Here is a 22,794-nt window from a genome sequence, read left to right as displayed (position 1 = left end):
ATAAGTACCTTGAACAAGGCACACCCTCCACTCTCAGCAAGGTTCTTGTGATGGACAACGAGATGTGGCACATTTCAAATCAACTGAGTCTTCATATCTCCAACACTTCGGAGTGTCACGAATGTTCACTTCCTGATGGGAGAGAATCTCTCCGCTCCGCTACAGAGCACAGATACAGTGATGTGCAAATTCTCTTTTCACACACACACACACTCTCCTCTCACGCACGCACACTCTCCTCTCACACACACTCACTCTCCTCTCACACGCGCACTCACTCTCCTCTCACATGCACATTGTAATGAAAGAAAGAAATTGTTATATATGTTACAGTAATGTCACTTAAAAACAGGTTAAGATATATACAGCCAGTATATCTGCTAAAGCTGTGATTAAAGGATTTAAAACTGAGATAATTATTGATTTTAACCATTTATTTGTTTCCAGATAGTGGGCTAATGGAATATTGTTTTGGGTTTTGGAGGATACCTGGATGTGGATAATCTATGAGCGATTGTGCTTTGGTCCTTGCTATCCAGGTCATGGGACATCTTGTGGGAGAGGCCAGTCGAATGCCTTATGCTTAAGATCGAGATGATGTAATTAAGGGGAGGAACCAGGTCTGTCTGTAGTTTCAGTTTGCCATAGGATTTTAAGTTGAACAGAGTGTCTTCAGTTGGCTCCTGAAAGGATCTCTCCAAGGTTTTGGCACAAAGAAAAGCGAGGAATGGTATAATAATAATCTTTATTGTCACAAGTAGGCTTAGATTAATACTGTAGTGAAGTTACTATGAAAAGCCCCTAGTCGCCACATTCCGACACCTGTTCGGGTACACAGAGGGAGAATTCAGAATGTCCAAATAACCTAACAGCCTTTCTTTCGGGACTTGTGGGAGGAAACTGGAGCACCTGGAGGAAACCTACGCAGACACAGGGAGAACGTGCAGACTCCGCACAGACAGTGACCCAAGTGGGAATCAAACCTGGGACCCTGGAGCTGTGAAGCAACAGTGGTTTCCACTGTGCTGCCCCCAGGAAACCTGATTGTTAACTTTATTTCTAAGTGGTCTTTGAACTATATTGGTTTGCTAAAAGGAATATATATATTTGCAGGTTGTTAGGGATCCCGTACGGGAATCACTACAATTTGTGATTTGTAAGACTGTGAGGGAAGATGACTAAACCTCAGGAGTGATCACACTGACCAATAAGTATCTTTTATGTATCTTTTAAAACAAACTTTAATTTAAACACAGAATCAATCACGTTAGTAGCACAGCAATAGGTTTACAAAGAACAGTTAAAACAGTTCTTAAATAAAAGGGGGGAAAAAACTCCTGAACTACACCTGCTACCATATATTCCAATGAAGCAATCCAATGTAGTTCAAATTGCACTTATAAATAAAGTTAACAATCAGGGTTACTTGTGTCTCTGTGCAAAAAGTAAGAAAGAGACCTTTTCAGGAACAACCTGAAAATTCCTGTCTCATTAGCCTAAAATCCTATGGCAAACTGCCAAACTACAGACAGACCTGGCTCCTCCCATTAATTACATCATCTGCATCCCATGTATAATGTATTCTCCAGTCTCCTCCAACTATGATACCCCATGATCTGCTCAGCTGGGAATAAAGACAATACCTCAAATTATCTTCACCCCATGGAATCTCCAAAACATAAACAATATTCCATTAGCTATCTATATGTAAACATGTAAACGGATAAAATCAATGATTATCTCACCTTTGCCAAGCAAAGTAAAAGTAAAGTCGCCATAGTCCCCGATGACCAGAGGCTGCTTTCCCCTTTGAGGGCGAGAGCTGCCTGGTGGTGGTTTAACCTCAGGGTCACCACACCTCAGGCGAGGGGCAAGCTCGAGAAGGCGGGGCCTTCATGGATAACCTCAGCCAGTACGGGAATTGAACCCACGCTCTTGGCCTCGCTCTTCATCAGAAACCAGCTGTCCAGTCAACTAAGGTAAACCCCCCCCTTACTTCACTCACCCCACCTTTGTAATCTCTTAATCACAGCTGTAGCGGGCGTACTGCCAGTATGTAATCAAAACCAGGGTTTTAATAACATTAGAACAGCAAAATCTGAAATATAACAATTTCCTACATTCATCACAACGAGTATGTTTTCCAATCAATTGACATCTGTTTCGCTGTAAAGCTATTCCTTTGTTGCTAAAGTGGTTAATTCTGTGTTGAAATTAACGTTTGTTTTAACATAAAATGTACCTGTTGGTCAGTGTTATCACTCCCGTGGAGCAGTCACCTCTCCTCAGTTTTACAAACTGCAAATAGTTGGGTTCTCATTAAGAATCCTAAAAAAATACACACTCTCACACGCAAACGCGCACACACTCTGACCCCCCTCACACACAAACATGCGCGCCCTCTCACTACCCTCAACACAAACACACGCACTCTCACTCCGCTCACACACAAACATGCGCGCTCCCCTCACTACCCTCAACACAAACACACGCACTCTCACTCCGCTCACACACAAACACGCGCACTCTCACACCCCTCACACACAAACTCGTGCACACTCTGATTCGCCCCACACACAATCGTGCACACTCTCACACAAATTTGCGCACACTCTGACTCCCCTCACACACAAACTCGTGCACTCTTACTCCCCTCACACACAAACCTGCGCACACTCTCACTCCCCACACACAAACACGTGCACACTCTCGCTCCCCTCACACTCAATCGTGCACACTCTCACACACAAATTCACACACTCTGACTCCCCTCATACACAAACTCGTGCACTCTTACTCCCCTCACACACAAACACGTGCACTCTTACTCCCCTCACACACAAACCTGCGCACACTCACTCCCCTCACACACAAACGCGTGCACACTCTCACTCCCCACACACAAACTCATGCATACTCATTTGCCCCACACAATCGTGCACACTCTCTCACACAAATTCGCGCACACTGACTCCCCTCATACACAAACTCGTGCACTTACTCCCCTCACACAAACTCGTGCACTTACTCCCCTCACACAAACACGCACACACTCACTCCCCTCACACAGAAATGAAATTAAAATGAAAATGAAAATCGCTTATTGTCACAAGTAGGCTTCAAATGAAGTTACTGTGAAAAGCCCCTAGTCGCCACATTCCGGCGCCTGTTCGGGGAGGCTGGTACGGGAATTGAACCGTGCTGCGGGCCTGCCTTGGTCTGCTTTAAAAGCCAGCTCTTTAGCCCTGTGCTAAACCAGCCCCTAACATGTGCACACTCTCACGCCCTACACACACAAACAATTTCACTCCCCTCACACACAAACGCGCGCACTCTCACTCGCCTTGTGGTGATATGTATCACTGTAAATACACAAGGGATTAATGTAAATACACTAAGACTAGATAAACACTAGAGGGAGAACCAGAGACATGACACACAGATATTCCACCAATAGGCCAGTAAGATAGGACACGACCAATGGGCAGTCAAGACACACCCAGAGGTGACACTACCACAGGGGGGCATTACACCAATCCATATAAAAGGACACATCACACATGCTCAGTCTCTTTCCAGTGGAGACACTTAGTGAGTACAGACAGGGTTGATTGAAACACATCACACCCACCACGTGGATTGTAGCAGACTGGTTAGTTAGTCTGAGTGGCTATCGCAGGGTTAACAGGAGAGTCGAATCCAAGTAAGAGAATTGTTAATAGTTTAATAAACGTGTTATCTCCAAGTCTGAACCTTCCTTTGTCAGAGTGCACATCAAAGAAGCAGCTTATGCTACGTCAAGAACATAACAAAACATGGTACCAGTGAGTGACTGTTTAAATACATATAGTTTCAACTCAGCGAACTGTGACAACCAGCAGCAGCACCCAGGCAAGATGATCGAGATTCCGGTTCCACAGCGGCTCAGGTGCCACGGCAATCTCAGTGCAAACTGGCGGGCATTCAGGCAAAGGTTTGAGATCTTCCTGGTAGCAGCCGACTTACAAGACGTGGCCGACGCTGAAAAGACAGAGCTTCTGCTCACAATTGCGGTGCAAATGCAGAACAAATCTTCAAAACCTTCAAGTACTCTAGAGGGCAAGAAAAGAGAGACCTCCAGACAGTCCTGGACAAGTTCGAACAATACTGCGAGGAAAACACAAATAAACCAACAGGAAACGGTAAAAGAGGCGCCAATACTAACCATGAGGCCGAGGGAGGCGAGCAATGAACGACAATTTTGATTGGCAGCCATCTTGGACAAGGTGCCGCACATGCGCAGTTGAGAGAAGGGCGCAAAGTAAAGGAACAGCGATCTGCGCATGCGCAATTGCTTCCTACGCTCTACGTCACAAGCTTTGTGACGTCAGAGGCCCTGGACCATGCCCACCTAAAGGGGATATGTCCAAAAACAAGAAACATATATTTTAAAGCTTCAAAACAAGGTTCTTTCACCTGGAACAACAGCACAATGCCTGAACTTCGACCAGTAGCTGCAAGTAACCTCCGCAGAACCCTGCAACAAGCAGTTAGCACCGCCCTAAGAGATGATACAGTCCTTGAAGACTACGACTCAGACCTTGATTTCTTCTTTGGATATCGCGAGCCCAATGCCAGCTCCGACACAAAACGTGATGGTATGGTCCTAGAAGACTACGACTAAGACGATGATTTCATCTTTGGAGATGGTGACCCCACTACCAAATCCGAACCGTGACGAGCTGTGTTGCACAGTGACGGATCCGACACAGACGCAGATGTGTTCTTCGGATTTGAGGATCTTCAGCCCAGCATATACGACATCCCGACTCGTGAGTGCAGGATTATGTTGCGGCCTGACGCCAAGAGACAGAGAGCGGTACAAGCCCACAGAGAGCGGCCTGCTGCCACACAGAGAGTGGTCCACGCACCGCGAAGAGTCCCCGACTCCTCACAGATAGTGGTCCACATACCACAAAGGGTCCCAGCCTCCACACAGAAAGCGATGAAAGGCTCCACAGTGAGACAACTGCAAGACTCCACAAAGGGAGTGACACAAGCCTCCACAGCGAGCTCGTGGATGGACTCCACGATGGAAGGAACGCAAGATTCCAGAGCGCAGTCCTTGCATGAACAAGACCATGAGGGTCTAGCAACCTCCTCTGTGCAACCAGCAGCAGGCGATGCAGGTCTGCCACGCTCCAGTGGAAGACAAGAAGACACTGAGGCTCTACCCACTGTATGTGTGACAAGTGACGACGGCATCCCACTTCCCATACCAGATGTGCAACGTGACAGACCTCAGCGCGAATGTACAGAGGCACTCGACAATCACAGTGAGACTACTGGTGACTCCGGTGACACCACGTTAATTCAAACCTCACTCGCTCGAGCCTCTCCACATGCAAATGCATTCCTGACTGTTTTGACTCCGGACGGGGAGCATCAAGAAACTTCAGCTGACTCAAGTGAACCTGCAATGATTCCGGGCGGGGAGCGTCAAGAAACCAAAACTGACTCAGGTGAAACAGCCCAGACTCCGGACGGGGAGCATCGACAAGCCAAAACTGACTCAGGTGAAACAGCCCAGACTCCAGACGGGGAGCATCGACAAGCCAAAACTGATTCACGTAAGCTGGACATGACTCCAGACGGGAGCGCCGCAAACTCAGTGACGGCACGCTCAAGGAAACAGCAGATGCCACAAAGGACGCTGACACGAGTAACCGTGTGAAGGACTCGTATTATCCACAGAGTGTGGTCCTTGAGCGCAGCAAACACGGCAACAAAACCAACCACCCCAACAACAACATCAAAGACAATAGCAACAAGCGTACCAGAGGCAACAACGTCGACAACAAGCACGACAAAAACACCAATGGAACTACGACCGGTACGACATGGTACAACTCTGCCCATGTGGGACACTGTTACTGCTCAGCTCAGTACAGTGACATGCCATGGCAGGACGATGCATCTTACCAATTCACGTTTGCTACACTACCAACAGGCAACCCGGCTTTCAGGACAGATGCCATCAAGAATTACCACCACAAGCATCGAAAGAAAGAGTCCAAATCAGTCAATAAGGTGATTTGACCACTTGGACACCTCCTGGTGACCAAACACCAGGACACTGACTGCGTTCACAAGGGAATGACAACATCACCATTGACACTTCTATACCAGACCATATAAATTCATGAACTATTGGACTCATAACTCTTATTTTGTATTGTCTTATCCTCAAAGTCTTCGCAACTATTATTTGGTCTTGTGTACTATTGTATAGTCATCACAGTCATCATAACTTGTACATAGCATCACTTATCTACCTAGTTTGTTCAATTTTCTTGAACACTGTACAGAAAATATGTAACACGAAAAAAGGGGGGATGTGGTGATATGCATCACTGTAAATACACAAGGGATTAATGTAAATACACTAAGACTAGATAAACACTAGAGGGAGCACCAGAGACATCATGACACACATACATTCAACCAATAGGCCAGTAAGATAGGACACGACCAATGGGCAGTCAAGACACACCCAGAGGTGACACTACCACAGGGGGGCATTAGACCAACCCATACATAAGGACACTGCACACATGATCTTTCTCTTTCCAGTGGAGACACTTAGTGAGTACAGACAGGGTTGATTGAAACACATCACACCCACCACGTGGATTGTAGCAGACTGGTTAGTTAGTCTGAGTAGCTATAGCAGGGTTGACAGGAGAGTCGAATCCAAGTAGGAGAATTGTTAATAGTTTAATAAACGTGTTAAAGCTATCTCCAAGTCTGAACCTTCCTTTGTCAGAGAGCACATCAAGGAAGCAGCTTATGCTACGTCAAGAGCATAGCAAAACATGCCTCACACACAATTGGGCGCACAGTCTCTCTCCTGATATCGCTCGCACACACTCACTCCCCTCACACAAACGCGTGCAAACTCACTCCCCTCACACACAAATGCGCATACTCTCACTCCCCTCACAAATAAGCGCGCACACTCACTCCCCGCACACAAACGCATGCACTCACTCCCCTTATACACAAACGCACGTACTCTCACTCCCCTCACAAACGCACGCACTTTCACTCCACTTACACACAAACGCGCACACTCTCACCCCTCACACAAACCCGCGCACACTCTCACTCCTCACACACAAACATGCGCACACTCTCACTCCTCACACAAATGCGTGCACACTCTCACTCCTCACACACAAATGCGTGCACACTCTCACTCCCCTCAAACACAAACACGTGCACACTCAGTCCCCTCACACACAAACACGCGCACACTCTCACCCCTCACACAAAGCGTGCACCATCTCACTCCCCACACACAAATGCGTGCACACTCTCACTCCTCACACACAAATGCATGCACACTCTCACTCCCCTCAAACACAAACACGTGCACACTCAGTCCCCTCACACACAAACATGCGCACACTCTCACTTCCCTTACACACAAACAAGCAAACACTCTCGCTCCCCTCACACACAAATGCGAGCACTCTTTACTCCCCTCAAACAAATGCGCGCGCACACTCTCACTCCCCTCACAAATAGGTGCACACTCACTCCTCTCACACAAACGCACACGCACTCACTCCCCTCACACAAATGCGCGCGCACTCACTCCCCTCACACACAAACACGCCCACACTCTCACTCCTCACACACAAACACACGCGCACACTCACTCCTCACACAAATGCACGCACTCTCACACCCCTCACACAAACAGTGCACACTCTCACTCCTCACACACACAAACGCGTGCACACACTGATTCCCCTCACACAAACACACACAGACTCTCACTCCCCTCACACACAAACACACGCACTCTCACTCCCCTCACCACATCGGCGATGCTGAGGAGGTCGTGGATAGCACGTTCAGTGAGTTGGTCACACCGCAGATTAGAATTGGTGAGGGAGACAGGGAATGGGTGACCAAAAGGCAGAGAAAGAGCAGGAAGGCAGTGCAGGTGTCCCCTGCGGACATCTCCTTCCAAAACAGGTATACCGTTTTGGATACTGTTGGGGGAGATGACTCACCAGGGGAAGGCAGTAGTAGCCAGGCTCATGGCACCGTGGCTGGCTCTGCTGCACAGAAGGGCGGGAAAAAAACTTGCAGGACTATAGTCATAGGGGATTCAATCGTAAGGAGTAGACAGGCGTTTCTGTGGTCGAAAACGAGACTCCCGAATGGTATGTTGCCTCCCGGGTGCAAGGGTCAGGGATGTCTCAGATCGGCTGCAGGATATACTGAAGGGGGAGGGTGAACAGCCAGTTGTCGTGCTGCATATAGGCACCAACGGTATAGGTAAAAAACGGGATGAGGTCCTACAATCAGAATTTAGGGAGTTAGGAGATAAGTTAAAAAGTAGGACCTCAAAGGTAGTAATCTCAGGATTGCTACCAGTGCCACGAGACAGTCAGAATAGAAATTCAAGAATAGTCAGAATGAATACGTGGCTTGAGAGATGGTGGGGAGTGGTCCAGATTTTGGGGGCATTGGAACCGGTTCTGGGGGTGGTCAAATTGGATGGTCTACACCTGGGCAGGACTGGAACCAATGTCCTTGGGGGTGCTTTTGCTAACACTGTTGGGGAGGTTTTAAACTAATGTAGCAGGGGATGGGAACCAGATTAGGAAGTTAGAGGTCAGTAAAGAGGCAGCAACTAAAGCCAGTAAGGTACTAGATAATAAACTCAATGTGACTCGGGGGAAGAGTAGACAGGGAAGAGATGATGAATGCAAAGGGACAGGTGGTCTGAGGTGCATTTCTTTCAATGCGAGAAGTGTAGCAGGTAAGGCAGATGAACTTAGGGCTTGGATTAGTATCTGGGAATATGATGTTATTGGTATTACTGAGACTCGGTTGAGGGAAGGGCAAGACTGGCAACTAAATATCCCAGGGTATAGATGCTTCAGGAGGGAAAGAGAGGGAGGTAAAAGGGGTGGAGGAGTTGCATTACTGGTCAGAGATGATATCACAGCTGTGATTAAGGAGGGCACGATGGAGGATTTGAGCACTGAGGCAATATGGGTAGAGCTAAGAAATAGGAAGGGTGCAGTAACATTGTTGGGACTTTACTACAGGCCTCCCAAAAGCGAGCGTGAAGTAGAAATACAAATATGTAGACAGATTATAGAAAAATGTAGGAGCAATAGGGTGGTCGTGATGGGAGATTTTAACTTCCCCAACATTGAATGGGACTCATGTAGTGTTGGAGGCGGAGATGGAGCAGAATTTGTAAGGAGCATCCAGGAGAGTTTTTTAGAGCAGTATGTAAATAGTCGAACTCGGGAAGGGGCCATACTGGACCTGGTATTGGGGAATGATCCCGGCCAGGTGGTTGAAGTTTCAGTCGGTGATTACTTTGGGAATAGTGATCACAATTCCTTAAGTTTTAGAATACTCATGGACAAAGACGAGAGTGGTCCTAAAGGAAGAGTGCTAAATTGGGGAAAGGCCAAGTATAACAAAATTCGGCAGGAGCTAGGGAATGTGGATTGGGAGCAGCTGTTTAAGGGCAAATCCACATTTGAAATGTGGGAGTCTTTTAAGGAAAGGTTGATTAGAGTGCAGGACAGACATGTCCCTGTGAAAATGAGGGAGAGAAATGGCAAGAAACGGGAACCATGGATGACGGGTGGAATTGTGAGACTAGCTAAGAGGAAAAAGGAAGCACACATAAGATCTAGGCGACTTAAAACTGATGAAGCTTTGGAGGAATATCGGGACAAATCTCAAACACGCAATAAAAGGGCTAAAAGGAGTCATGAAATATCTTTGACTAACAGGGTTAAGGAAAATCCCAAAGCCTTTTATTCGTATATAAGGAGCAAGAGGGTAACTAGAGAAAGGATTGGCCCACTCAAAGACAAAAGAGGGAATTTATGCGTGGAGTCAGAGGAAATGGGTGAGATTCTTAATGAGTACTTTGCATCGGTATTCACCAAGGAGAGGGACATGACGGATGTTGAGGCTAAGGATGGATGTTTAAATACTCTAGGTCAAGTCGGTATAAGGAAGGGGGAAGCTTTGGGTATTCTAAAAGGCATTAAGGTGGACAAGTCCCCAGGTCCGGATGGGATCTATCCCAGGTTACTGAGGGAAGCGAGGGACGAAAAAGCTGGGGCCTTAACAGATATCTTTGCAGCATCCTTGAGCACGGGTGAGGTCCCGGAGGACTGGAGAATTGCTAATGTTGTCCCTTTGTTTAAGAAGGATAGCAGGGATAATCCAGGGAATTATAGACCTGTGAGCTTGACGTCAGTGGTAGGCAAACTGTTGGAGAAGATACTGAGGGATAGGATCTATTCACATTTGGAAGAAAATAGACTTATCAGTGATAGGCTGCATGGTTTTGTGCAGGGAAGGTCATGTCTTACAAACCTAATAGAATTTTTTGAGGAAGTGACAAAGTTAATTGATGAGGGAGGGGCTGTAGATATCATATACATGGACTTCAGTAAGGCATTTGATCAAGTTTCCTCTGGCAGGTTGATGGAAAAAGTGAAGTCGTATGGGGTTCAGCTAGATGGATAAAGAACTGGCTGGGCAACAGGAGACAGAGAGTAGTGGTGGAACGGAGTGTCTCAAAATGGAGAAAGGTGACTAGTGGTGTTCCACAGGGATCCGTGCTCGGACCACTGTTGTTTGTGATATACATAAATGATCTGGACGAAGGTATAGGTGGTCTGATTAGCAAGTTTGCAGATGATACTAAGATTGATGGAGTTGCAGATAGCGAGGAGGACTGTCAGAGAATACAGCAAAATATAGATAGATTGGAGAGTTGGGCAGAGAAATGGCAGATGGAGTTCAATCCAGGCAAATGCGAGGTGAAGCATTTTGGAAGATCTAATTCAAGAGCGAACTATACGGTCAATGGAAGAGTTCGGGGGAAAATTGATGTACAGAGAGATCTGGGAGTTCAGGTCCATTGTACCCTGAAGGTGGCAACGCAGGTCGATAGAGTGGTCAAGAAGGCATACAGCATGCTTGCCTTCATCGGACGGGGTATTGAGTACAAGAGTCGGCAGGTCATATTACAGTTGTATAGGACTTTGGTTAGGCCACATTTGGAATACTGCGTGCAGTTCTGGTCGCCACATTACCAGAAGGATGTGGATGCTTTAGAGAGGGTGCAGAGGAGGTTCACCAGGATGTTGCCTGGTATGGAGGGTGCTAGCTGTGAAGAAAGGTTGAGTAGATTAGGATTGTTTTCGTTGGAAAGACGGAGGTTGAGGGGGGGCCTGATTGAGGTCTACAAAATTATGAGAGGTATGGACAGGGTGGATAGCAACAAGCTTTTTCCAAGAGTGGGGGTGTCAATTACAAGGGGTCACAATTTCAAGGTGAGAGGGGGACAGTTTAAGGGAGATGTGCGTGGAAAGTTTTTTACGCAGAGGGTGGTGGGTGCCTGGAACGCATTGCCAGCGGAGGTGGTAGAGGCGGGCACAATAGCATCATTTTAGATGCATCTAGACAGATATATGAACGGGCGGGGAACAGAGGGAAGTAGATCCTTGGAAAATAGAAGACAGGTTTAGATAAAGGATCTGGATCGGCGCAGGCTGGGAGGGCCGAAGGGCCTGTTCCTGTGTTGTAATTTTCTTTGTTCTTTGTTCACACACAAACGCGCGCACTCTCACGCCTCACACTAATGCGTGAACACTCTCACTCCTCACACACAAAAGGGTGCACCATCTCACTCCCCACACACAAATGCACGCACATTCTCACTCCCCTCACACAAAACGGGCGCACTCACTCCCCTCACACATAAACACGTGCATACACTCACTCCTCACACAAAAGCGCGTGCACACTTTCAGTCCCCTCACACAAACTTGTGCACACTCTGACTCACCTCACACGCAATCGTGCACACTCTCACTCCTCACACGCAAACACATGCACACACTCACTCCTCACACAAATGCGTGCACCATCTCACTCCCCTCACACACAAACACGCGCACACTGTCATCCCTCACACACACAAACACGTGCACACTCCGATTCGCCTCACACACAATCGTGCACACTCTCACTTCCTCACACAACAAACTCGTGCACTCTCACTCCTCACACACAAACATGCGCACACTTTCACTCCTCACACAAATGCGTGCACACTCACTCTCCTCACACACAAACACGCGCACACACTCACTCCCCTCACACAAACATGCACAGACTCTCACTTCCCTCATATACACTGGCGCACACTCTCACTCCCCTCACACACAAACACGCACATACTCTCACTCCTCACACACAAGAGTGTGCACACACTCACTCCCCTCACACACAATCTCGTGCACACTGACTCACGTCACGCACAATCGTGCACACTCTCACTCCCCTCACACACAAACTCGTGCACTCTTACTCCCCTCACACACAAACTTGCACACTCTCACTCCCACTACACAAACGTGAACACTCTCACTCCCCTCACACACAAACGCGCGCACGCTCTCACTCCCCTCACACAAACACGCAGACTCTCATTCCCTTCACACACAAACGCATGCACACTCTCAACCCCTCACACACAGACATGCGCACACTCAATCCTCACACACAAACACGCGCACACTCATTCCTCATACAAATGCGTGCACACTCACTCTTCACACACAAACGCGTGTGCACAATCTCTCACACACAATCACGCACACTCACACAAACATGCGCACACTCACTCCCCTCACACACAAACGCGCGCACTCGCACTCCCGTCACACACAAACGTGTGCACACTCTCACTCTCCACACACAAATGCACGCAGGTTCTCACTCCCATCACACACAAACACGCGCACACTCTCACTCCTCAGAAATGCGTGCACATTCTCACTCCTCACACACAAATGCTTACCCACACTCACATACCTCTCACACGCAAACGCACAACCACACTCATGTCACATTCATTCACTCTCTCGTATGCATACTCGCTCCTCTTGCACGCACACTCACTCACCTCTCTCGCAGGAACACTCACTCACCTCTCGTAACACACTCACATTAACCTCTCTCGCACGCACAGTCACTCACTCATTTCTCCCGCACACACACTCTCTCACCTCTCTATTTCTCTTGCATGCACACTCGCTCATTCACCTCTCTCTCACTTCTCTCGCACGCACACTCCTCTCTCACACACTTGCATGCGTGCATCTCGCGCACACGCATGCACACTCATCTCTCTCACACGCAGTAAGATTTCAAGTTGAACAGGTGTCTGGCAAGGCAGGAGGATTTTCAGGTTGTTCCTGAAAGGGCCTCTGTCCAAAGATCTGCAGAGAGAACCCACTAAACTTGATTCAGGGGTTATGTGGAGAAGGCAGGAGAATGGGGATGAGAAACATATCAGCCATGATTGAATGGCGGAGCAGACTCGATGGGCCGAATGGCCTAATTCTGCTCCTGTATCTTATGGTCTTTGGTCTTATGATTGTTAACTTTATTTATAAGTGGCATTTGAACTGTATTGGGTGACAGGTGTAGATAGTGAGATTTTTTTCCCTTTATTTAAAAGCTGTTTTAATGGTTAATTGTAAAGTTATTTCTTTGTTGCACATATGATTAACACTGTGTTTAAATTAAAGGTTGTTTTACCATAAAAGATACCTATTGGTCATTGTTACCACTCTTGTGGTTTAGTCCTACACAGTCTTACAAATTGTTGGGATTTTCGTACAGTCCTAACAGGAGTATGCTACATAAACGTTCCATGCCACGCTAAGGAGAATTAGCACTGCGCTCTGATGTTTGCCTTTTACAATGTGTTTAGCGGTAGAGATGGACTTACCTCGTCGGTGTGAAAGACAGCGTGTATAGTGCTGTCCTTATCCTCGGCCTGGGGAAGTTTGGTTTGGCCATCCACCATGACTTGGGCCCACCTGCCACTGAGCTGAGTCCCAGGAACAGACGACAAGTCTCGTCTCTCATTGCTTTCCCAGAGGAAGACTGTGCCGCCCTGACTGACCACAAGAATTCTCTTTCCATCCCTCGACACAAACAGGAACAGCTTAGTAGCAGACTCTGAGAGAGGGAGAGGGAAGAATGGAGACACACAAGGGAGAGGACAAAAACAACTTAATTTCACATTACATAGCGAAAAAGATTGGACAAGGTAGCCAGTCGTTCAAACAGCAATATCCAAAGTCTAAGTAGAGAATCATGATGTGGAGATGCCGGCGTTGGACTGGGGTGAGCACAGTAAGAAGTCTTACAACACCAGTTTAATCACTAGCTTTCGGAGCGCTGCTCCTTCAGGAGCACTCACCTGAGGAAGGAGCAGTGCTCCAAAAGCTAGTGATTTGAAACAAACCTGTTGGACTTTAACCTGGAGTTGTAAGACTTCTTACTAAGTAGAGAGTGTTGAGTGTTCTAGCCCTATAATAGGCAGCTAGTTACATCATGTTATTACTATCCCCTTTCCTTTGGTTCTGCAGGGGAATGGGAACCTGATTGGTAGTCCAGCAACTAAGGTAGCCGATATTCAGGACACCAAAGCGTGTAATGAGGCAGTGGGGAAGGGAACACTGACAAAGGAGAGTACTTGCAGGCACGGAGATGGGTTGAAGTGTGTATACTTCAACGCAAGAAGCATCAGGAATAAGGTGGGTGAACTTAAGGCATGGATCGGTACTTGGGACTACGATGTGGTGGCCATCACGGAAACCTGGATAGAAGAGGGGCAGAAATGGTTGTTGGAGGTCCCTGGTTATAGATGTTTCAATAAGATTAGGGAGGGAGGTAAAAGAGGTGGGGGGGGTGGCATTGTTAATTAGAGATAGTATAACAGCTGCAGAAAGGCAGTTCGAGGAGCATCTGCCTACTGAGGTAGTATGGGTTGAAGTCAGAAATAGGAAAGGAGCAGTCACCTTGTTAGTAGTTTTCTATAGGCCCCCCAATAGCAGCAGAGATGCGGAGGAACAGATTGGGAAGCAGATTTTGGAAAGGTGCAGAAGTCACAAGGTTGTAGTCATGGGTGACTTTAACTTCCCAAACATTGAGTGGAAACTCTTTCGATCAAATAGTTTGGATGGGGTGGTGTTTGTGCAGTGTGTCCAGGAAGCTTTTCTAACACAGTATGTAGATTGTCCGACCAGAGGAGGGGCAATATTGGATTTAGTACTTGGTAATAAACCAGGGCAAGTGATAGATTTGTTAGTGGGGGAGCATTTTGGAGATAGTGACCACAATTCTGTGACTTTCACTTTAGTAATGGAGAGGGATAGGTGCGTGCAACAGGGCAAGGTTTACAATTGGGGAAGGGTAAATACGATGTTGTCAGACAAGAATTGAAGTGAATAAGTTGGGAACATAGGCTGTCAGGGAAGGACACAAGTGAAATGTGGAACTTGTTCAAGGAACAGGTGCTACGTGTCCTTGATATGTATGTCCCTGTCAGGCAGGGAAGAGATGGTCGAGTGAGGGAACCATGGTTGACAAGAGAGGTTGAATGTCTTGTTAAGAGGAAAAAGGAGACTTATGTAAGGCTGAGGAAACAAGGTTCAGACAGGGCATTGGAGGGATACAAGATAGCCAGGAGGGAACTGAAGAAAGGGATTAGGAGAGCTAAGAGAGGGCATGAACAATCTTTGGCAGGTAGGATCAAGGAAAACCCCAAGGCCTTTTACACAAATGTGAGAAATATGAGAATGACTAGAGCGAGGGTAGGTCCGATCAAGGACAGTAGTGGGAGATTGTGTATTGAGTCTGAAGAGATAGGAGAGGTCTTGAACGAGTACTTTTCTTCTGTATTTACAAATGAGAGAGGCCATATTGTTGGAGAGGACAGTGTGAAACAGACTGGTAAGCTCGAGGAAATACTTGTTAGGAAGGAAGATGTGTTGGGCATTTTGAAAAACTTGAGGATAGATAAGTCCCCCGGGCCTGACGGGATAGAACATAGAACATAGAACAATACAGCGCAGTACAGGCCCTTCGGCCCACAATGTTGCACCGAAACAAAAGCCATCTAACCTACACTATACCATTATCATTCATATGTTTATCCAATAAACTTTTAAATGCCCTCAATGTTGGCGAGTTCACTACTGTAGCAGGTAGGGCATTCCACGGCCTCACTACTCTTTGCGTAAAGAACCTACCTCTGACCTCTGTCCTATATCTATTACCCCTCAGTTTAAAGCTATGTCCCCTCGTGCCAGCCATTTCCATCCGCGGGAGAAGGCTCTCACTGTCCACCCTATCCAACCCCCTGATCATTTTGTATGCCTCTATTAAGTCTCCTCTTAACCTTCTTCTCTCCAACGAAAACAACCTCAAGTCCATCAGCCTTTCCTCATAAGATTTTCCCTCCATACCAGGCAACATCCTGGTAAATCTCCTCTGCACCCGCTCCAAAGCCTCCACGTCCTTCCTATAATGCGGTGACCAGAACTGTACGCAATACTCCAAATGCGGCCGTACCAGAGTTCTGTACAGCTGCAACATGACCTCCTGACTCCGGAACTCAATCCCTCTTCCAATAAAGGCCAACACTCCATAGGCCTTCTTCACCACCCTATCAACCTGGGTGGCAACTTTCAGGGATCTATGTACATGGACACCTAGATCCCTCTGCTCATCCACACTTTCAAGAACTTTACCATTAGCCAAATATTCCACATTCCTGTTATTCCTTCCAAAGTGAATCACCTCACACTTCTCGACATTAAACTCCATTTGCCACCTCTCAGCCCAGCTCTGCAGCTTATCTATATCCCTCTGTAACCTGCTACATCCTTCCACACTATCGACAACACCACCGACTTTAGTATCGTCTGCAAATTTACTCACCCACCCTTCTGCGCCTTCCTCTAGGTCATTGATAAAAATGACAAACAGCAACGGCCCCAGAACAGATCCTTGTGGTACTCCACTTGTGACTGAACTCCATTCTGAACATTTCCCATCAACCACCACCCTCTGTCTTCTTTCAGCTAGCCAATTTCTGATCCACATCTCTAAATCACCTTCAATCCCCAGCCTCCGTATTTTCTGCAATAGCCTACCGTGGGGAACCTTATCAAACGCTTTGCTGAAATCCATATACACCACATCAACTGCTCTACCCTCGTCTACCTGTTCAGTCACCTTCTCAAAGAACTCGATAAGGTTTGTGAGGCATGACCTACCCTTCACAAAGCCATGCTGACTATCCCTGATCATATTATTCCTATCTAGATGATTATAAATCTTGTCCCTTATAATCCCCTCCAAGACTTTACCCACTACAGACGTGAGGCTCACCGGTCTATAGTTGCCGGGGTTGTCTCTGCTCCCCTTTTTGAACAAAGGGACCACATTTGCTATCCTCCAGTCCTCTGGCACTATTCCTGTAGCCAATGATGACATAAAAATCAAAGCCAATGGTCCAGCAATCTCTTCCCTGGCCTCCCAGAGAATCCTAGGATAAATCCCATCAGGTCCCGGGGACTTATCTATTTTCAGCCTGTCCAGAATTGCCAACACCTCTTCCCTACGTATCTCAATGCCATCTAATCTATTTACCTGGAGCTCAGCATTCTCCTCCACAACATTGTCTTTTTCCTGAGTGAATACTGACGAAAAATATTCATTTAGTATCTCGCCTATCTCTTCAGACTCTACACACAACTTCCCATCCCTGTCCTTGACTGGTCCTACTCTTTCCCTAGTCATTCGCTTATTCCTGATATACCTATAGAAAGCTTTTGGGTTTTCCTTGATCCTTCCTGCCAAATACTTCTCATGTCCCCTCCTTGCTCGTCTTAGCTCTCTCTTTAGATCCTTCCTCGCTACCTTGTAACTATCCATCGCCCCAACTGAAACTTCACACCTCATCTTCACATAGGCCTCCTTCTTCCTCTTAACAAGAGATTCCACTTCTTTGGTAAACCACGGTTCCCTCGCTCGGCACCTTCCTCCCTGCCTGACCGGTACATACTTATCAAGAACACGCAGTAGCTGATCCTTGAACAAGCTCCACTTATCCAGTGTGTCCAACACTTGCAGCCTACTTCTCCACCTTATCCCCCCCAAGTCACGTCTAATGGCATCATAATTTCCCTTCCCCCAGCTATAACTCTTGCCCTGCGGTGTATACTTATCCCTTTCCATCCTTAACGTAAACGTCACCGAATTGTGGTCACTGTCCCCAAAGTGCTCACCTACCTCCAAATCCAACACCTGGCCTGGTTCATTACCCAAAACCAAATCCAATGTGGCCTCGCCTCTTGTTGGCCTGTCAACAAACTGTGTCAGGAAACCCTCCTGCACACACTGTACAAAAAACGACCCATCTAATGTACTCGAATTATATCTTTTCCAGTCAATATTTGGAAAGTTAAAGTCTCCCATAATAACTACCCTGTTACTTTCGCTCTTATCCAGGATCATCCTCGCCATCCTTTCCTCTACATCCCTAGAACTATTTGGAGGCCTATAGAAGACTCCCAACAGTGTGACCTCTCCTTCCCTGTTTCTAACCTCAGCCCATACTACCTCGGAAGATGAGTCCCCATCTAGCATCCTCTCCGCCACCGTAATACTGCTCTTGACTCGCAGCGCCACACCTCCCCCTCTTTTGCCTCCTTCTCTGAGCTTACTAAAACACCTAAACCCCGGAACCTGCAACATCCATTCCTGTCCCTGCTCGATCTATGTCTCCGAAATGGCCACAACATCGAAGTCCCAGGTACCAACCCATGCTGCCAGTTCCCCTACCTGATTTCGTATACTCCTGGCATTGAAGTAGACACACTTCAAACCACCTACCTGAACACTGGCCCCCTCCTGCGACGTCAAATCTGAGCTCCTGACCTCTATACTCTCATTCTCCCTTACCCTAAAACTACAATCCAGGTTCCCATGCCCCTGCTGCATTAGTTTAAACCCCCCCAAAGAGCACTAACAAATCTCCCCCCCAGGATATTTGTGCCCCTCAGGTTCAGATGTAGACCATCCTGTCTGTAGAGGTCCCACCTTCCCCAGAAAGAGCCCCAGTTATCCAGAAATCTGAATCCCTCCCGCCTGCACCAACCCTGGGATATATCCAAGGATTCTATGGGAAGCAAGAGATGAAATTGCAGAGCCGTTGGCAATGATCTTTTCGTCCTCCCTGTCAACAGGGGTGGTACCAGGGGATTGGAGAGTGGCGAATGTTGTGCCCCTGTTCAAAAAAGGGACTAGGGATAACCCTGGGAATTACAGGCCAGTTAGTCTTCCTTCGGTGGTAGGCAAAGTCATGGAAAGGGTACTGAAGGATAGGATTTCTGAGCATCTGGAAAGATACTGCTTGATTAGGGATAGTCAGCACGGATTTGTGAGGGGTAGGTCTTGCCTTACAAGTCTTATTGAATTCTTTGAGGCGGTGACCAAGCATGTGGATGAAGGTAAAGCAGTGGATGTAGTGTACATGGATTTTAGTAAGGCATTTGATAAGGTTCCCCATGGTAGGCTTCTGCAGAAAGTAAGGAGGCATGGGATAGTGGGAAATTTGGCCAGTTGGATAACAAACTGGCTAACCGATAGAAGTCAGAGAGTGGTGGTGGATGGCAAATATTCAGCCTGGATCCCAGTTACCAGTGGCGTACCGCAGGGATCAGTTCTGGGTCCTCTGCTGTTTGTGATTTTCATTAATGACTTGGATGAGGGAGTTGAAGGGTGGGTCAGTAAATTTGCAGACGATACGAAGATTGGTGGAGTTGTGGATAGTAAGGAGGGCTGTTGTCGGCTGCAAAGAGACATAGATAGGATGCAGAGCTGGGCTGAGAAGTGGCAGATGGAGTTTAACCCTGAAAAGTGTGAGGTTGTCCATTTTGGAAGGACAAATATGAATGCGGAATACAGGGTTAACGGTAAAGTTCTTGGCAATGTGGAGGAGCAGAGAGATCTTGGGGTCGATGTTCATACATCTTTGAAAGTTGCCACTCAAGTGGATAGAGCTGTGAAGAAGGCCTATGGTGTGCTCGCGTTCATTAACAGAGGGATTGAATTTAAGAGCCGTGAGGTGATGATGCAGCTGTACAAAACTTTGGTAAGGCCACATTTGGAGTACTGTGTACAGTTCTGGTCGCCTCATTTTAGGAAGGCTGTGGAAGCTTTGGAAAAGGTGCAAAGGAGATTTACTAGGATGTTGCCTGGAATGGAGAGTAGGTCTTACGAGGAAAGGTTGAGGGTGCTAGGCCTTTTCTCATTAGAACGGAGAAGGATGAGGGGCGACTTGATAGAGGTTTATAAGATGATCAGGGGAATAGATAGAGTAGACAGTCAGAGACTTTTTCCCCGGATGGAACAAACCATTACAAGGGGACATAAATTTAAGGTGAATGGTGGAAGATATAGGGGGGATGTCAGAGGTAGGTTCTTTACCCAGAGAGTAGTGGGGGCATGGAATGCACTGCCTGTGGAAGTAGTTGAGTCGGAAACATTAGGGACCTTCAAGCAGCTATTGGATAGGTACATGGATTACGGGAAAATGATATAGTGTAGATTTATTTGTTCTTAAGGGCAGCACGGTAGCATTGTGGATAGCACAATTGCTTCACAGCTCCAGGGTCCCAGGTTCGATTCCGGCTTAGGTCACTGTCTGTGCGGAGTCTGCACATCCTCCCCGTGTCTGCGTGGGTTTCCTCCGGGTGCTCCGGTTTCCTCCCACAGTCCAAAGATGTGCAGGTTAGGTGGATTGGCCATGATAAATTGCCCTTAGTGTCCAAAATTGCCCTTAGTGTTGGGTGGAGGTGTTGACTTTGGGTAGGGCGCTCTTTCCAAGAGCCGGTGCAGACTCAAAGGGCTGAATGGCCTCCTTCTGCACTGTAAATTCTATGATAATCTATGATTAATCTAGGACAAAGGTTCGGCACAACATCGTGGGCCGAAGGGCCTGTTCTGTGCTGTATTTTTCTATGTTCTATGTTCTATGTCCATGCAGTAGTTCGAAGAGCAGGTCCATCGTCTCCACCAGCGACTGGCAATGACAGGATAAAGCCCTCAAACACTGCGTGCAAGGTTGACTGAGAGAGAGGCCACAGGGAGTTGCATGCATATTGAGTGAAATCTGCTTGCGGGATGTTATAAATGACCTCAGTGACCCCAGGCAGGAAAGTGGACAAACCAGGCTGAAGTGCTCCTCCTGTGCACTGAATGACAAGCCATGAGGCTGAGGACTAATTCATACTTGGTTGCCGTGGCCACCCAGTTGAATGCCCACAGATGGGGTGGGACTTGGTTTAATTGATTGACAGGTGGCCAATGAATTGGCTCAAAAGGCCGCACTCTGCCCGGTAACAGGTGCTGATTGGATCACGCCCCAGTGGGATGATCTTCAGAGTCCCGAGGCATTTCAGTTTGTCTCCCGGAAGCGCAGAGTGTTTTCCCCAGAGAGGCTATATTCTTGAACCTGCAGAGAACCCGGATTAACGAATCTACAGGAAAATCATTACAGGCTGCAACCAAAGGCAAGAACCTTCCCTCCCTCTCCAGAAACACGGAGCGCTGTCCTTCTGAAACTACAGAGACCTGAGTGAATTAATATTAAACCACAATTGAAAGGAAAGTTTGAAGAGAAATAAGTTGCTGGAAACCACCATCTGAAACAAATATTCTTTCTTTCCTGATAATTTCTTGCCCCGTTCTTCCTCTCTGTGTTTGTTTATCTTAAATGTGTGCATTGAGGGTGGGTGGAAGTAAAGTGAGGAATTAGGAATTGGGTAACAGTTAACCAGTTGTATTTGCTGCATATTTCATTATAGTTTTTGTAATAAATTAACAGTAATTGTGTTTACATTTACAAACCTGGTGACTGTAATGATTGGGCAGCCAACAGCCAAAGACTCAGGTATTTTCTAAGAATTATTGGTTAATTGAATTGTGTTGTGACTCAGGGTGAAGTGGGACTGGAACTGACCGCTAGCCCAGACTGTCGTAACACCTCCCAGAAACCCCCAAAATCCTCAGCATCGAACAATCCAAGCTTCCTACCACGGGCAACAGCTACCACTGCACACACGCCTGCTACTGCCGCAATGGTCTTCAAACAGTCCCCATCCTTCTGCCACAGGAAGAGTTCCCCAGTATTCAGCAGTCCAGCCAGCCAGAAACCTGCACCAACACAGAGACAGCAGCAGTGAGAGAGATCTGCCACAGCCCCACACAGACAGGGACACGTACTCGCATCCACCTTCACAAACATACACTTACAGCACATGCACAAGCACACACAACACAGCTGCATGCACACTCAGAAACACACACACAACCGTGGACACATACACACACTATCGCACACACCCTCATAAACACACACACAACCGTGAGCACACCCTCACAAACATGCACATAACATGGCACACACACTCACAAACAGACAAACACACAATTCATGCACACATTTACAAATATACAAGTCGTGCACACACTCATAAACAGACACATAACACAATCGCGCACAATCTCACAGACACACATGCAACACAATCATGCACACCCTCACATACATGCACACCCTCACATACATGCACACCCTCACATACATGCACACCCTCACATACATGCACACCCTCACATACATGCACACCCTCACATACATGCACACCCTCACATACATGCACACCCTCACATACATGCACACCCTCACATACATGCACACCCTCACATACATGCACACCCTCACATACATGCACACCCTCACATACATGCGCACACTCATGACACAATCGCGCCCACTCAGTCGGCACACAACCGCGCGCACACACCCGTGACACAATA

General features: G+C 47.3%; 1 protein-coding gene across 1 annotated transcript in view; it reads right to left on the bottom strand.

Annotated features, from left to right (window-relative positions):
- Positions 1-22,794, bottom strand: part of LOC140429943 (ciliogenesis and planar polarity effector 1-like) — a 687,141-nt gene that overhangs the window by 631,376 nt on the left and 32,971 nt on the right. Inside the window, exons 3-4 of the mRNA XM_072517533.1 lie at positions 22,009-22,128; positions 13,844-14,076 (exon numbers count right to left, since the gene is read on the bottom strand). Of these exons, the coding sequence (XP_072373634.1) occupies positions 13,844-14,076; positions 22,009-22,128 (353 nt within the window). The remainder of the gene's footprint in view (positions 1-13,843; positions 14,077-22,008; positions 22,129-22,794) is intronic.

The sequence above is a fragment of the Scyliorhinus torazame genome, chromosome 9 (assembly GCF_047496885.1).
Source record: "Scyliorhinus torazame isolate Kashiwa2021f chromosome 9, sScyTor2.1, whole genome shotgun sequence".
Taxonomy (NCBI): Eukaryota; Metazoa; Chordata; class Chondrichthyes; order Carcharhiniformes; family Scyliorhinidae; genus Scyliorhinus; species Scyliorhinus torazame.
Note: the sequence above shows the minus strand (reverse complement) of the source record. Positions and strands in the feature narration are given on the sequence as shown.